Source organism: Acomys russatus, chromosome 14, assembly GCF_903995435.1.
Source record: "Acomys russatus chromosome 14, mAcoRus1.1, whole genome shotgun sequence".
Taxonomy (NCBI): Eukaryota; Metazoa; Chordata; class Mammalia; order Rodentia; family Muridae; genus Acomys; species Acomys russatus.
Genome location: NC_067150.1, coordinates 61,987,011 through 62,003,541, shown reverse-complemented (window position 1 = coordinate 62,003,541; position 16,531 = coordinate 61,987,011). Strand labels below are relative to the sequence as shown.

Genomic DNA, 16,531 nt, shown 5'->3' with positions numbered 1-16,531 from the left:
GAACCCCGGGTTCAATCCCCCTGTGCTGCATAAACTTGAGGCGTTGGTACACACCTGTAACCGCGGCACGTGGGAGGCAGAGGCAAACAGATTAGCAGTTCAAGGCCAGCCTCTGATACAAAGCAGGTTCAAGCCAGCCTGGGCTACAAGAGACCTCAGAAAACCAAAACTGAAAGAGAACTGAAACACAAGGGGGTAGGTGGCTGAACCCCTAAGTACATCAGAGTGTAGCTTGATTGTTCCCCCTTGCAGTTAACAAAGAGCTCTGACCTCCTGTCTCGAGTCCACACAGACAAGACTCCCTCCCCTAAGGCTGAGCACACTGAAGCCCATCACACATGGCAGAGGGTGGCCCGTCTCAGTGCCAGCTCTCCCCCCAGGCCAGGGCTCTGTAACTTCTTGCTCTCTTCTTCGCTTTTGAAACATTTTGTAAAGTTTCCTTTCCCACTAAGAGTGTAATTAAAGCACTATTGTAGGAGGTGTGAATCTTAGAGCAAAGCATCAACTCTGCCTCTCCACTCTCTCCCGTGGGGACAAGTTCTGACTCCTGTGATTTCCGGGGAATATATGGACTCCTATGTACTCTGCCAAACAGCGTCAGCTCTTATACACCATAGACGATCATGCACTGTGGTTCTAACTTCTGCCTTTCTTTCTTTTCGTTTCTTCCATCAGGTGAAATTGTTTGGGAAAGTATCTTTTAAAATATTTATTTTATTTTTAGGTGTGTGTGTGTGTGTGTGTGTGTGTGTGTGTGTGTGTGTGTGTGTGTGTGCGCGCGCGCGCGTGCGTATGCACATGTGAGCTCAGGTACCCATGGAGGTCAGAAGAGGATTCCTGCAGTTACAGGCAGTTGCCAGTGCTAAGATTCAAATTTACCCCCCCCACCCCCCACCCCCCTCATTCCCACCCCCCCCCCCCTCATTCCCCCCCCCCCCCACAAGAGCAGCACATGCTCTTAACTACTGAGCCATCTCTCCAGCCATTTCTCTGGCTCTGGGGGAAAAATGACTTTTAATGGCTTCTCAGAGTGAATCACATGGTTGGGCTCATGGTCTCAGAGCCAAGTGTGCAATTTTGGTCATTGGTCACTAGAAGGTGAGAAATGCACTTACTTCTTAGAAGCCTGTCTCTTTCTTCAGAAGATAACATCGCAAGGAAGGTAAAGCCAGCTCTGTAGAAACCATGTGAAGGGAATTAAGGCCATTGCATAAGCAGCTCGGCCTCTGTGACTCAGCAAAGCATGGCACGGCAGTTACCAAGACTGTAGTTAATGGCACAGCAACCCGCACCTGCCTCCCCAGCTACTCAGGATGCTGAGGCAGGAGGATCGCCTCAGCTCGGGGGTCCAAGACTAGTGTGGCTGATATAACAAAGTCCCATCTCAGAAACAAGTCATCATTTTACTGGAATTGACTGCTTAAGGTGTTCCTAGTTTCTTTTTATTTTATTTAATTAATTTATTTATGTACTGGATTTTTGAGAAAAGGTCCCTCCGTGTGGCCCTGGCTGTCCTGGAGCTTGCTATGTAGACCAGGCCAGCCTCACGCTCATAGAGATCCTCCTGCCTCTGCCTCCATAGTGCTGGAATGAAAGGAATACACCACTACACCCAACCCTGGTTTATTATTAGTTAAATAATTATTTTGACTTTTTAAAATTGTCAGCCCCCGGGATATACGGGAGCTATTGGGTGGACTGCTGGTCCTGGGGTCAGCCCTCGGGATATACGGGAGCTATTGGGGGGGCTGCTGGTCCTGGGGTCAGCCCTCGGGATATACGGGAGCTATTGGGGGGGCTGCTGGTCCTGGGGTCAGCCCCCGGGATATACGGGAGCTATTGGTGGGGGGCTGCTGGTCCTGGGGTCAGCCCCTGGGATATACGGGAGCTATTGGGAGGGCTGCTGGTCCTGGGGTCAGCCCCTGGGATATACGGGAGCTACTGGGGGGCTGCTGGTCCTGGGGTCAGTTGTTGCAGCTAGGCTAGCTGGGCTTATATCTCTGTGCTGCTGGCCCCTCGCTGTGTGATTCTCGGAAAGTTGCCGAACGAACCTGTGCAGCACACATTCGTCTGTAAAATGAAATGACAAGAGACTCAATTGTTGTGAGGACTAAATGAGATGATATCTGCATGGCACCTGGAGAAACATCCACAGTTCTATTCACTCATCGCCAATACCATGGGGCTGAACTTGCAGCCAACCCCAAGCACCCCCTATAACGGAAGGCTGAATTGAAAACCCATAGTTCTAGGGATTCTGTGAGCAATTAAGAGTACACCCACCTTCTGCTTGGAGCAGCACAAGGGGCCTGCCCCTGTCCCCACCACACGCCACCCCACCCTCTCCTACCCCAGTGCCTGCAGCCTGTGTCCTAGGTAGATCTTTCCTTTCTGCCTTGGTTCAATTTATAGCACCGCCCACCCATTACAGGGTTTCCGTGGCAACCACAAAATAGTGTAAGACCTCCCCAGAAGCTTCTAGGATGAGAAGCCAGGGTCCTTCCTCCCATGGCTGTCACCCAGGCGGTTAGGAATCGGTCTTGGGCCAGTAGCCCTTGTCTTATTTTTCACCCATAGCCTTTTGTGATGTTGTCAGGATACCCAGCCCAAGGATCTGAGCACTGGTAGGTACAGGGTCTGACTATGTTGAGGTAGACAAGAGAAAAGGCTTCCTTCCAGAACCCTGCAAACGAGCACACCGAATGGCTGGGAAGACAAACAGCCTGAAGCGCCAGAGATCTGGAGCCAGAGTCTCCCTGTTCCCATGGGAAAGTGGGCCTGCAGATGCTAGAACTGCCTAGAGGATGGGCATGCGGAGACCACGAGCCCTTTCTAGAGTTTGTCCCGTCCCTAAAATGTTCATCTCCTTTGATTTGCTAAAGGGGACCATGGTCCAGTGTATGGAAGACTCCAACAGATGCACAACCTAGAAGCCAGTCAGAATGACAGCCCAGTTCTGTACCCCAATGTACCACTGTTTGTGTGTGTGTGTACGTGTGTACATGCTGTGAGATCAGAGGACTAGGATGTTGGCCCTCATGGGGCCTTCCACCTTTTTGGGACACGGTCTCTCATTGTCCTGGACCGGCTGGCTAGTGAGCTCCTCGGATCCTTGTGTATCTGCCTCCAATCTCACAGCAGCTGGGAATGTAAGCAGCTCCCACACCTGGCTTCTCCTGAGGAGACTGAACTCGGGTGCTAACACCTGTGAGGCAAGAGCTATACTGACTGGGCCATCTCCCTAGTCCCCAGATAGACAATGCATATTTCTTTTGGTTTTGTGGGGCTATGGATAAAACCCAAGCCCTCTCATGTGTTAAGCCTCTCACAGAGATATGTCCCCAGCTGCTGTCATTACTATTGTAAATACAGTATGAGCCCTGTGTCACATTCAGGGTATACAGAGGAGAAAGAAGAAAACCAGTAGCATCCACAGTCCCACTGCTCAGAGCAAGAAAAAAATTAACATTTTGTTACCTAACCAGCTAAATTTTTCCTCTGCACTTTTAAATAATAATTAAAAAAAAAAGTATAAGAGTTTAAATTTGTAATTCCTATATAAATAGTTGGGCAAGGAAGTATACTATGGAGAGTGAGGCAGGAAGATCATGAGTCTGGTCCTGCCTCGGTTACAGAACAAGATCCTGCTTCATTTAAAACTTGTGCGTGGTTGGTGGAGAGCTGGCCTGGCATGCGGAAAGCCCTGGCTTCAATCCCCAGCACCAAATAAGGCAGGTGTGGTGGAGCACGCCTTTGATCCTAGCACTCTGGGAGGCGAAGCCGAAGGGTCACAGGTTCAAGGTCATTCTCAGCTACACAGCCAAAAATAGTCCTAATTCAATTTTTTTTCTCCTCCGCATCTTTGCCCCCGGCTTCCCTCCTCCACTGCTAGTTTATCATTACCAGTTCAAGATCCAGCTCATCAATCAAATCGAGAAGCCGGTGGAGCCCACGTTTACCATGTCTCTGCTGGGAACAAAAGGAGAAATGAAGAGGATTCCCATCACAGTGTATGTACCAGTGCGGCCCATCTGTGGCGAGGGCATGTCAGCTCCTCTCACAGGCTCCAGGCAGACTCCACTTTTCTCTTTTTTTAAAAAATGTATTTATTTTTATTGTATGTGCATTGGTGTTTTGCCTGCATGTACGTCTGTGTGACGGTGTCAGATCCTGGAGTTACAGAGAGCTGTGAGCTGCCATGTGGGTGCTGAGAATTGAACACCGGTCCTTTGGAAGAGCAGCCGGTGCTCTTAACCGCTGAGCCATCTCTCCAGCCCCAGACTCCACTTTTCAAAGGGCACTTCCCACTGTGGTTGCTCCAAACACGCCAGTCAATGGTACACTTAACACAATCCTGCCTTTCACATCGCATCTCAGGCTTACCCAGCTCAGGGAGAGAACCACGAACACCGTTTGTGAACGGGGCTATTACTCTGTGAGCAGAGAAAAGCCAGAACTGGCTCCACTCAGGTGTGCAATGCAGACAAGACCTGGGTGGGGAGGAGGTGTGAGGGTGGGGAAGAGTATGCTCACAGAGACTCCTGAATACCTTTCCACTGAGTTCAGGAAAACACACCCAGGAACAAAATTGAAACGATTCCCCTCTGACCCAGGTGTGCAAGCTCAGTCAGCCAGGAGTGCCATCCCAATCCCACCTTGCCCCCATGATACACCTGCACACACCAGCAGCAGCCCCACAGTGCCTCACTCAGAGACTGCCTAGCTTTCCCAGTCAGAGAAAGACCACAACGTTTTCTGGCATCTCAGCCCTCCCCGCAGCCTTGCTCAGGAAGTGATGGGTGAGCCTTCCTTTCAGGGACAGCTCTTGGCTTCCTAAAGATTGCTCCCAGCTTGATACTTACCCTCCAAGTGCTCTGCTGCGGGTTGGAGTGGGGGCTGCCGAACTTACCCTTAGGGTGGACACTCGTAGATACCCACGCCTCTTTACCCCCTTTGGCAGAAGCATCTCAGGTGAGCTGCACCAGGGGATACCCCATCCAGTTTGCCTTACTTACACGTAGTGTTACTGCTGTTTTGTCAACAACTTCTCCCAAGAGATTGTTCTGGATCATAGGAAGGGCACGGAGCTGGTTTTCCTGAGGGGGGAAAAAAGTGTGGTATGGGGTGTCTGTGTGAATAACCCACAGAGACTGTCCAGACCCGTCGCCCAAACCTCACCAAGTTAGAAGGTATTAACTCTATTTGTGATAGCAAAATATCTCAGCTCCTTTTGGCTGTGATAATGCAGAAAGTAGTATGGCTTCCTGATGTTATTATTGGGAAAGCCCTTTTCAATCCTGTCACACCTATTGCCAATATTGTCTATTGAATTTAATTTTGGAAATGCAACAAAAATACTTCAAAGTCACTTAGGTATCCTGAGTGTGCCTCAGTGTCACGTGGGTGCTCAACTCAGCTAACTGGCCTCCTTTGTTATTTTCAAGGGGTGAAGGAATTACCAGCAATAAAACCTATTCCTTCCTTATCACGCTGGACAAGGACATTGGCGAGTTGGTAGTGATCAAGTTCAAGTGGGAAAATAGTGCGGTGTGGGCCAACGTGTGGAACACAGTCCAGACCATCATGTCATGGGGCACGGAACCTCACCACGCAGGCCTCGTTCTGAAGACCATCTGGGTCAAGGCTGGAGAGACGCAGCAAAGGTGACAGTAACATCTCCTCACTCTGTGCCTACAGGTTCCAAGTGCCTTCCCAACTCAGCCTCCCTCCAGTCAAGAAAGTGGGTACCATGGTGCTCTAGTGATGGGGCACAGGGAAGACACGGGGCCTTCCCTGGTTCACCTGGCCCAAGGTAGAAGACAGGATGGACACTAAAGTCTTCTGATGGTGTGGCCAGCTTCTTCCCACCCGTGCCTGTCACCAGCTACTTCCTCTGGAGCCTGAGGTTTCACAAAGCCCAGGGTGCAGACAGGACACTGGGGGAAGGACCGTTAAGAGCTGTACATTCTGCTTTGTTGAGCCAGAGAAAGGCCTGAGAGACTGCAACCCCCAAAATCTCTTTCCCCCCTCTCTGCTTCCCTCTCTCTCTCTCTTTCTCTCTGTCTTCTTCTCTGTGTGTATTTATCTGTTTCTCTGTTTCCCCTTTTCTCTTTGTCTCTGCCACTCTGAGTCTCCCAGTCTATCTGTGTGTGTGTCTGCTTCTGTGTGTAATTGTGTCTGCTTCTCTTTTTCTGTTTCTATCTGTTTCATTGTTTCCCTGTCTCTGTCATTCTGTGTGTGTCCCTCCCTCCCTCCCTCCCTCCCTCCTTCCCCCCTCTGTCTTAGGTGCCAAAGAGTCACTGGAAACTCATTCAATATGCAGAGTTCTTGGATTCACATGCAGAGTTTCTGACCCAGTGTCTTGGAAGAGACCTAGGAGAACCCCTAGATGAAACATGATAAGAACAATGTGACCCCCTAAGAAGTGACACATTTTGTGTCATCTCTCCTGGCCTCAAAGTTCCCAGGGACAGGAAAGGGTTGGGACAGGAGTAGGAAAAGAAGAAAAGGAAATACGATCCATTGGTGCTTACAGATTTAGAGCAGAGGGATGCTCAACACACTTTGCCATGGCAACCAGGGTTTCCTATAGCATTGTATTCTCTAGGGAAGGAAACTCCTGTTGTGTCTAAAGGCCCTTTCTTAGCTCTGCATTCAAGAAATTCATCTCTTGTCTCCCTCATCCTTACGGGAAAGCCAGCTCTTTTTTTGGCTTAGCAGAGATGGCAAACACCTCTGGAGCCCATGCCTCCCTCAGCCTCAGTTTTGACTGCCTGGAGCTGGCCCATGGCAGACTTATGCCTCAGTCACTTATGCAACTGCACTCTGAGATTTTTATCTCCCCCCCCCCCCCCCCGCCACCCCACCCCTGCCCCGGAATGCAAGATGGTGGCAGTTGTTGAAAGGATCCTCCACAGCTGTCAAATGACCTCCACATGATCACTCTGAGGAAATCAAACTGCTTCTCCTCCTCACATCCTTAGCTATTCTTGTAAGGCGGCTTCGAGGGCCCTTTAGGTCCACAGCCCTTCTGAGCACTGCCGCTCTCAACATTCTCTTGCTAAAAACAACTGCTCAAAGCGGTTCACTGCGGCAGGCTGTGTGCCCTGCCCTCTGCAAGGGGGCATAAAACACCTCGCTGCTGTCCACATGGATGCACATCTCATAATGAAGAAGGAAAGAGAAAAAAGAAAAGGTTTGGTGAGCTCCTAAACTACAGAAAGCATGGGACAGAGTGATCGTAATGTTACTCTCACATGACCTGATGCGTAGCCCAGATGTGTGAATCAGGAGCCTGGGGCTCACAGGAGCTCCATAGCTAGTGAGTGTCTAAAGCCTGGATCTGCCTTGCTTGGGCCAGAATCGTTGTCCCTTCCTTGTTGGTATGCTATTTTAAGTGGTGCTTTCCTCTACTAGTCTTGGCTCCATTAATCTGACTTCTTTTTCTAGCCCAATTTAGCAGAATTGCAATGCTGAGTATTAATATACGGTTCCATCAGCTCCTTCCTCTGAGTTGTAGGATGCCCATGCTTAAAAGGGTGGTGGGAGCTTGTGAGATAACTTGTCAATGGTGTGCTTGTCTTACAAGCACAAGGACCCACATAAGAAAAGTTGGGCGTAGTGGCATGAACTTGTAATTGAGAGTACAGTGCCATAGCGGTGGAAACAGGCTGCCTGGGGCTCCCTGGTCAGTCAGCCTGGCCTACTTGGCTAAGTTCAAGACCAATGAGAGACTCTTCCTGAAGAGAACAAGGTAGACAAAGCCTGAAGAACAACGCCGAGGTTATGCTCTGACCTCCACATGTGCGCACACATGAACTAACCGCACACACATGAACAAACTGCACACACATGAAGGAACAAAAGGAGGGTAGGAACCAGGAGCTACAGTCTCTGCAGTTTTCTAGGTTGTAAATACTCCTATATGTCTACACAGTACCACATGCCACTGGGGGGGAGGGGCACCTGGGGGAGGGGCACCAGGGGGAGGGGCACCAAGGGGAGGGGGCACTGGGAGGAGGGGGTGCCAGGGGGCAGGGGGCACCAGGGGGCGGGGAGCACCAGGGGGTGGGGAGCACTGGGGGGTGGGGGCACCGGGGGAAGGGAGGCACTAGGGGGAGGGGGCACCACGGGAAAGGGGGCACCGGGGGAAAGGGGGCACCGGGGGGAGGGGGCACCAGGGGGAGGAGGGCACCAGGGGGAGGGGGGCACCACCAAACTCCTGAGCTTGTGGCTTTCAGCATAGACTCTAGGACATCATCATTAGGAAAGCAAGATAAACTAATTTTGCTAACTGCATGCTCCACCCAAAGGTTTCTCCAACTTTAATGAACCTACAGATTTGTCACAAGGCAAGTCCTGCCTCAGCAGGCCTGGGTGGGATGTCAGAGTCCTCACTTATAACAGGATCCCAGGTGCTACTGCCGCGGTCTGTGGACTTTGAATACCACGATCCCAGAGTTCCATAGTCCAGGACAACTACAGACAGGGGGCTCAGGTCATAGGTACCTGGACTGGCCTGCAGCAGGCTTTGAGGGGACCATAGGCATTCCCAGGAGACAGGCAATGAGCTAAACATCATGGCTCACAGAGGTGCTCAGAAATCTGTGTTGGTCAGTCCTATGTCATAGGTCACCAGCTGTAGCCTCAGATAATAAATAACTCTACCATTTAAAGACTGGGGTCTGTAGTAACAAATAGAGACCATATAGCCTGTCTCATAGGACCAATGTTTACTACCTTTGGCAAACCAAAGTCCAGAGCCAAGATACAAACACAAAAACCCTACACTCTCAACCACTCCACTAAATGTAAGGGATAGAAGAAAAAAGGTTAAGTGGCTCCTCACCCTGTGCCTGCAGAGGAAGGGGTCTCAGTTAGGGCTCTACTACTGTGACAAAGACCATAACCAGAAACTTCCGGTGGAGGACAGGGTGTGTTGCATCTTACACTTCCAGGTAACAGACAGTTCATCACTTAGGGAAGTCAGGGCAGGAACTCAAGGCAGAAACCCGGAGACAGGAACTGAGGCGGAAGCCACAACAGAGTGCCGCTTACTGGCTTCCTCCCCATGGCTTGCTCACCCTGCTCCCTGTGCCACCCAGTCAACGGCCCAAGGGTGCTTCTATCCCAAGGGAGTGGTGCCCTCGCATGTCAGCCATCAGTACAGAAAATCCACCCCACAGGCTTGCCTATACACCAAGCTCACAGAGTCATTTCTCTATTAAGAATCCCTCATTCTCAGGCAGGTCTAGGTTTGTGTCAAGTAAAAAACCAACCAGCACAGCAAGGTTTGTAGTGAGGCGAAGATAAAGAACAGGAAAATACGAGTAAGCAGAGTTGGTTGGCAGAACTATAGAGAGATGGCATCCTCACAAACAACAAAAACAAAAACAAACAAAACAAGCCAAGCGGAACTGGGGATGTGGCTCAGTGGGCAAAGTGCTTGCCTTGCATGCATGAAGCACTAAGTTCCATCCCCAGCACAAAGGCAACTGGCATGACGGCCCATGCCTGCGATCCCCGGAATTGGGAGGAGGCCACAGGAGAATCAGCAGTTCACGGTCATCCTTGGCACATAGTAGGTGTGCGGGCAGCCTGAGCTGAATGATATCCTGGTCTAGGAAAAAAAAATCTTAAATTACACCATTTTCTTGACTTAAAAAGTCTTGACTGATTGAGTAAAGGTTCTACCTTAGGTACAATAAAAAAAAAAAAAAACATTTAAAAAACTGGGAGTCTCTGAAACAATAGATTAGCTAGATAGATAAGTGGATGGATAGATCGATAAGATTAGATCGATTTGGAGTTAGCATAAAACAGCACTCAGGCCAAAATAATGATCAAAGCAATCAGATGCTTGGTTTCCTAAAGAAGCACCTTATGGGGTCAGTGCCAGCATCAGTAGGTAGCAAGGCGGGGCTGCAGTGCTGAATTAGCAGGGCTGTACCCCAGGAACTGATCCTGGCAGGAAGTTGAGGAGCTGTGGATGTCTGTCCTGGAGGAGAGGCACTGCCACGGGGAGCCAGGCCCGCGGGGCTTCAGTGCAGCCCTCTGCTGCTTCCACTGACTTGAGCTTCATTTTTCTGTGAAGTTATAAAAATATATTCAAACTTAAGAATCCAACGTAAAAAAAAATATCATTTCATATGCATTGCACAACTGGACTAGTATTTGATAAAAGATGAAACACTTGAATAAGCCCCATCAACACACGGTGCTTGCTTGTTTGTTTCTATTCAGAATGACATTTTGCCCTGAAAACGAGGATGACCTACTACTTCACCCCACCCAGGAGAAAGTCTTTGTGAAATGTGAAGTGAACTCTCAAAGACTGAGGCGGAAGAGCAAATGAGTCAAAGAGGCCCATGCAAAAAACCAAAGAAACCTATTTCTTTATCTGTAATGGTTGCCTTATTTGGAAGCCAAAATTACACAAATAACCAAGCATAAATTTAAATAAAGATTATATGTAAAGGAGGGTGTGTGTTTTGCTGTTATAAATTAAGCTGTCACACTCTATTGCATGAGATGGCTCAGCAGGTAAAGAAAGCTGTTTCCACCTCTTCTGTTCCTGGGACCCACACAGTAGAAAAAAGGAACCGACTCTAACAAGTTGTCCTCTGACCTCATGTGCTTGGACACACACACACACACACACACACACACACACGTGTGCACTCACAACACCAAATGTAAAAAAAACTGTCTTAAAACTGAGCTTAAACACTAGGTGATACATCTCCAAGTATCAGTACGATAAAATTTTTCCAATTCTATCTCTGATTAGATGTTAATCTATGCAAATAAGTTCAAATGTAAGAGCCATTTTAGACTTGTTATTGTAATTGACAATGTTGTTTACAGTTAAGTCAATTTCACCATATTTTCTTGCTATTTTTTTTCTGGCCAATTTTTGGACCATGCAGGGAAAAAAAAACTTTAGTACATTATAGACATTCGATAAAACCAAATCCTAATTAACCCCTACTGCTTACGTGTAGCCGTGAATTTGCCAAGACAGTGCAGCTCCCTTCAAAAAAGTACAAATCAAAGAACAGAGTCACATCACACATCTGTCTCACTGAGCCAAACAGAAGAATTCTGTTACCCTCCTAGCAACAACAGTGAAAGACGCACAGTGAGTATTTTAATTTTTAAATAACTAACTAATAAACACAATTCTCTTCTTCAGTGATACAGAGAAAGTGAATGGAAAACCTGAACTGCCTCAAAGAGTCTCCCGTAGAATGAAAAGTCTGCATCCCTGGAGCTCATGTTGAAACTACAGGCAGTTAATGTGGTGGTGGAGATGGAGCTCTGTTCTCAGGCACAAATCCTCGGTTACCTTTCTGTCTCTGTCTGTCTGTCTGTCTGTCTGTCTGTCTGTCTGTCTGTCTCTCTCTCTCTCTCTGTCTCCCTCTCTGTAGCAGGGACTTGTAAACAAAGGTTCTCACTCACCTCTGCCACATACACAGATGCAGACATATATACACATAAATTAAAAATAAATATATATTTACAATTTGAAATAAAAGGGATTTGGTACCCATCTCTTTTACTTTAAGCTATCTTTCCCGAGGCTCTTTCTCATAATGCCTAGAGTGCCCCCAAGCCCCTGCTCAAGGCACCCTCCCGCTGCCTCTGGTATGATGTACCATCCATTGCACCAAATGTTCCTCCCTCAGGGCCTGGTCATGGGCTCCATGGACATGAGACTCTTTACCCTAATAAGATCTATTCTAAGCAGGGCGTGGTGGCACACACCTGTGATCCTAGCACTCAGAGAGGCAGAGGCAGGTGGATCTCTGTTGTGAGTTCGAGGCCAGCCTGGTCTACAAGATAAGTCCAGGACAGCCAACGCTACACAAAGAGACCTTGTCTCGGAAAAACCAAAACCAAAACCAAAACCAAAACCAAAACCAAAGAAAGAAAGAAAGAAAGTTAACTGGTCTCAGTACCCTTTTCAACAAACCAACCAAACCTAACCTGCACTGTCTTTTTTTTTTTTTTTTTTTGCTATGATATTTGGAAAGCACTTAGTCATGAGAACTCAGCTCTCCTAGGTAGAGGTAGTGCCCTACAAAGGCATAAAGAGACCCGGATTCTCAGGTCTCCACCACTTGAGAGCATACAACTGTGCAGCCATCAGAGCACGGAGAAGAGGCAGCTCGGTTTCAGAGCTCCCTGGCTTCAAAACTTGGGAGATAAATTTTCAAGCTATGACCATTTGGCCCAGTAGCCGCAGCAGAGTGTGCCCGATGTCACACCTCAAGTTGTCTAGTCGTAAACTGTGTCTTACAGCAGCGCATTCTCTCACAAAGCCCATGGTGGAAGTGGGTGCTAGGTGTGCTTATTGGTTGAGTTAGTGTCAAAAATAATCCAGAGAAGAGAAGCGTGTTCTGCACGTTAGGCAGGGAGCCTGGGGCGCACCAGGGTTCTGCACGTTAGGCAGGGAGCCTGGGACGCACCAGGGTTCTGCACGTTAGGCAGGGAGCCTGGGGCGCACCAGGGTTCTGCACGTTAGGCAGGGAGCCTGGGGCGCACCGAGGTTCTGCACGTTAGGCAGGGAGCCTGGGACGCACCAGGGTTCTGCACGTTAGGCAGGGAGCCTGGGACGCACCAGGGTTCTGCACGTTAGGCAGGGAGCCTGGGACGCACCAGGGTTCTGCACGTTAGGCAGGGAGCCTGGGGCGCACCGGGGTTCTGCACGTTAGGCAGGGAGCCTGGGGCGCACCGAGGTTCTGCACGTTAGGCAGGGAGCCTGGGACGCACCAGGGTTCTGCACGTTAGGCAGGGAGCCTGGGGCGCACTGAGGTTCTGCACGTTAGGCAGGGAGCCTGGGGCGCACCAGGGTTCTGCACGTTAGGCAGGGAGCCTGGGGCGCACTGAGGTTCTGCACGTTAGGCAGGGAGCCTGGGGCGCACCAGGGTTCTGCACGTTAGGCAGGGAGCCTGGGGCGCACCGAGGTTCTGCACGTTAGGCAGGGAGCCTGGGACGCACCAGGGTTCTGCACGTTAGGCAGGGAGCCTGGGGCGCACCGAGGTTCTGCACGTTAGGCAGGGAGCCTGGGGCGCACTGAGGTTCTGCACGTTAGGCAGGGAGCCTGGGATGCACCGAGGTTCTGCACGTTAGGCAGGGAGCCTGGGATGCACCGAGGTTCTGCACGTTAGGCAGGGAGCCTGGGGCGCACCAGGGTTCTGCACGTTAGGCAGGGAGCCTGGGGCGCACCAGGGTTCTGCACGTTAGGCAGGGAGCCTGGGGCGCACCGAGGTTCTGCACGTTAGGCAGGGAGCCTGGGGCGCACCAGGGTTCTGCACGTTAGGCAGGGAGCCTGGGGCGCACCAGGGTTCTGCACGTTAGGCAGGGAGCCTGGGACGCACCAGGGTTCTGCACGTTAGGCAGGGAGCCTGGGGCGCACTGAGGTTCTGCACGTTAGGCAGGGAGCCTGGGATGCACCGAGGTTCAGCTCTGCACAGCTCACAGGTCCCTGCTTCTCCACCACAGCTCAAGGGGGGAAACAACAACAAAACAACAAACCAGTTTGGGCATCTTGGCCCACACCTTTAATCCCAGCACTTGAGAGGCAGAGACAGGTAGATCTCTGGGAGTTCAAGGCCAGCCTGATCTACAAAGCAAGTCCAGACAGCCAGGGCAACAGAGAATAACCTTGTCTCAAAAAGTCAAAAACAAACAAATAAACAAAAGAGAAAAAAAAAAGAAATGCCTGCCTGTGACTCATCAACTTTATCTTTTTTGTGGGGGTGGGGATTGGTTTTGTTTTTTTCTGAGACTGGTTGTCCTGGACTTGCCTTCTAGACCAGGCTGGCCTCAAACTCAAGAGATCAGCCTGCCTCTGCCTCCCAAGTGCTGGGATTACAAGCGTGCACCGCAGTGCACGGCCACCAACTTTATCTTAATGATTTACTTTTGTTTCCCTTTGAAAATCCTATAAAACTACAGGGAATAGGGCAGGGAGGGGAAGGGAGGAGCAAACAGTTCGGTACCCAGATGAAGCCATCCTAACTGAACAGGCAGACATGATGGTGAAAAGACAGTTTAGAGTTCAACACCTCCATAGGAAGAGAAAGAGACTGGGCCCGGCTTGCACACCTTAAAGCCTACCCACAGTGACACACTTTCTCCAAAAAGGCCACATATACTACCAGGGTGCCACACCTGCAGATGCCACACCCACGAATGCCATACCTGCCAATGCCACTCCCTAAGCTTTCAAATACGAGTCTATGGAGGCCATCCTTATCCAAACCATCACACTGTCAAGAACATAGCAGAACTCTGAGCAAAAGCCGCAAGCTGCTACAGTCACTCCAGGAAGGAGGAAGGACACCACAGTGTCCCAGGAGCCAGTGGGGTTCTGCCTCCTCTCTAGGTAGGTGGTGAAGCAAGTGCTCACAGTAAGAGCCCTTCTACAAACAGTGCATAGACACTTTGTGCACATTGTGTATAAATACCACATTTCACATGATGGGTTAAAAAAAATATATACATATATATAGGAATAAAGAGCAGAGTTAAACAAACACATGCCTACTACAGCTCCATGTCTGACATTTATGTAAATTTCAACGGGTGATATAATTAGCAATTATTTCATCTTTAGCAAGAAAAATCTGAAGTGACACATTCGTCGTAACATTTTGGGCCGAGAACGCCACAGGAATCCAGCACAGCAAGTGATTTACCTAAGCATTTGAAACGCCTTCTTGGGACGTCCAAATGTGGGTGCCAGCTCTGGTGGTGGGTGGGTTATAGTCCCTGGGTGAGGCGCGTTCATCAACATCGCACTTTTAAAAAGTACGTTCGAGCAGGCCAGTCAAAGAAGGAAAGTGAACAATGCAGCCACATCTGTTCATTCACTGCACATGCGACACACTGGCGTGAGCAGCCACTGCACTCTCCAGAGGCTACACTGGCTTACGAGCCCACACTCAGGAGACGACGCATTGGCATCTTGCCAATCTGGCAAAAGCTTGTCTGTGCTTCTCCTTGTGAGAAAAAGAGATGGAGAGCGCCCAGGGGCTACTGTAGCTGGGCCGGGGCCTGTGAGGAGAGGCAGGGCAATACTACATCCCACATGTGGTGAACACTCGAGGCAGGAAGATTGCACATAGCACAAAGCTTCGTTGGCCGCATGCATCTATGGGATAGCAAAGTAGGAGACATGGTGTCCAGCACCAGGCTCCAGGAGATCAATGACCTCCTTTGAGAGACACACACACACACACACACACACACACACACACACACACACACACACACACACACACACACGCTTGCTTCCATACCAGTTTTCCAAACACCTCAACACTGTTCTGCTTACCACCTCCTTCCAAGGCAAAAATAAACCTGTGGTTTATTTGAATTTTTGCAACCTAGTTAAGTATGAACAAGGACCTTGTTGGTGTATTTCCTCATCCCCTGCTGAGTTTGAGGGGCTTCCTGTGTTTATTGTATGAGCTACTTGTTTAATTCTATTCTTCCTAAAGAACCTGCCTTCCTGTTGGTTTGCAAGAACTACACATTTATAAAATGCATTATTAGTTCCTCACACTTTGGCTTCCTTGTAAAAATGTCCCAAATCTACTCCCATTTTACTTTATGTCTCTCTCTCTCCTTTCTCTATTTTTGTCTTTGTCTCCCCTGCCCTGCACGGTGCGCGCGCGCGCGTGTGTGTGTGCCCTAGAGTCACTGGCAGTTGTGAGCTGTACCAATGTGGGAACCTAACTCCAGTCCTCTGCACACGTGCAAGCACTCTTTAACAGCTGAGCCATCTCTGCAGCCCCTCCACTGCTGGTGTTAATTGTATTATTTGCTAAGCAATAGTTGACATTTTTCTGAACTCCAGAAAATCTGTATTACATAAGTTACTGGCTTGATTAACACTTCTATTTCTACTGAATTACAAATTATAACAAATAAAGATTTTTCTTCTGAGATTCTTTTTATTTCGCCCCTTACAGGCATTAAAATCCATCTGAAATGTATTTTTGTATTTGGTGTGAGGATAGAATGCCAAATTTTATTTTCTTCTATCTGGATAAAAAAAAAAAAAATGAAGTCAACATGTGCCAAAGTGAATTCACTTTTCAATGTAGAGTTACAATCTTACTTTTATCACAAGCCAAAAATATATTTATTTTTCAGTGTTGCTGTTGCTGCTCTAGTCCCACACAGTGATTTCTGAATCTTTTTGTTTTGGTTGGTTTTGCTTTTTTGTCACAGAGTCTTACACTGTAGCCCAGGCTGATCTGGAGCTCACTGTGTAGCTCAGGTTGGCCTTCAAATTCATGGCATGCCCCCGCCTCGGTGCTGGGATTTCAAGCATGAGCCACTCTACCTAGCTGGATTTGAAACCCTGACTTGCATACAGACACTGTAGTGTATTTCACAGCCTTTCGTGTGGAGTGTTAGGTAACTATCCAATTTATCTGTGATCCATGTTATTTTTCTAGGTATAGAGATAAACACAGAAGAACTAACCTTTTCTCACATGGGTTCTTGCTCAGGA

The 16,531-nt window shown here is 49.1% G+C and overlaps 2 protein-coding genes across 3 annotated transcripts in view; both read left to right on the top strand.

Annotated features, from left to right (window-relative positions):
• Positions 1-3,707, top strand: part of Myzap (myocardial zonula adherens protein) — a 725,358-nt gene extending 721,651 nt beyond the window's left edge. Inside the window, exon 14 of the mRNA XM_051156759.1 lies at positions 3,696-3,707. The gene's annotated coding sequence lies outside the window, so the exon portion shown is untranslated. The remainder of the gene's footprint in view (positions 1-3,695) is intronic.
• Lipc (lipase C, hepatic type) overlaps positions 1-10,479 on the top strand; it is a 128,891-nt gene extending 118,412 nt beyond the window's left edge. For both annotated transcript variants that reach the window (XM_051156756.1, XM_051156757.1), the window contains 3 exons: positions 3,893-4,010; positions 5,445-5,663; positions 10,243-10,479. In XM_051156756.1, coding sequence (XP_051012713.1) covers positions 3,893-4,010; positions 5,445-5,663; positions 10,243-10,354 — 449 coding nt within the window. In that variant the 3' untranslated portion in view covers positions 10,355-10,479. The remainder of the gene's footprint in view (positions 1-3,892; positions 4,011-5,444; positions 5,664-10,242) is intronic.
• The last annotated feature ends 6,052 nt before the right edge of the window (positions 10,480-16,531 follow it).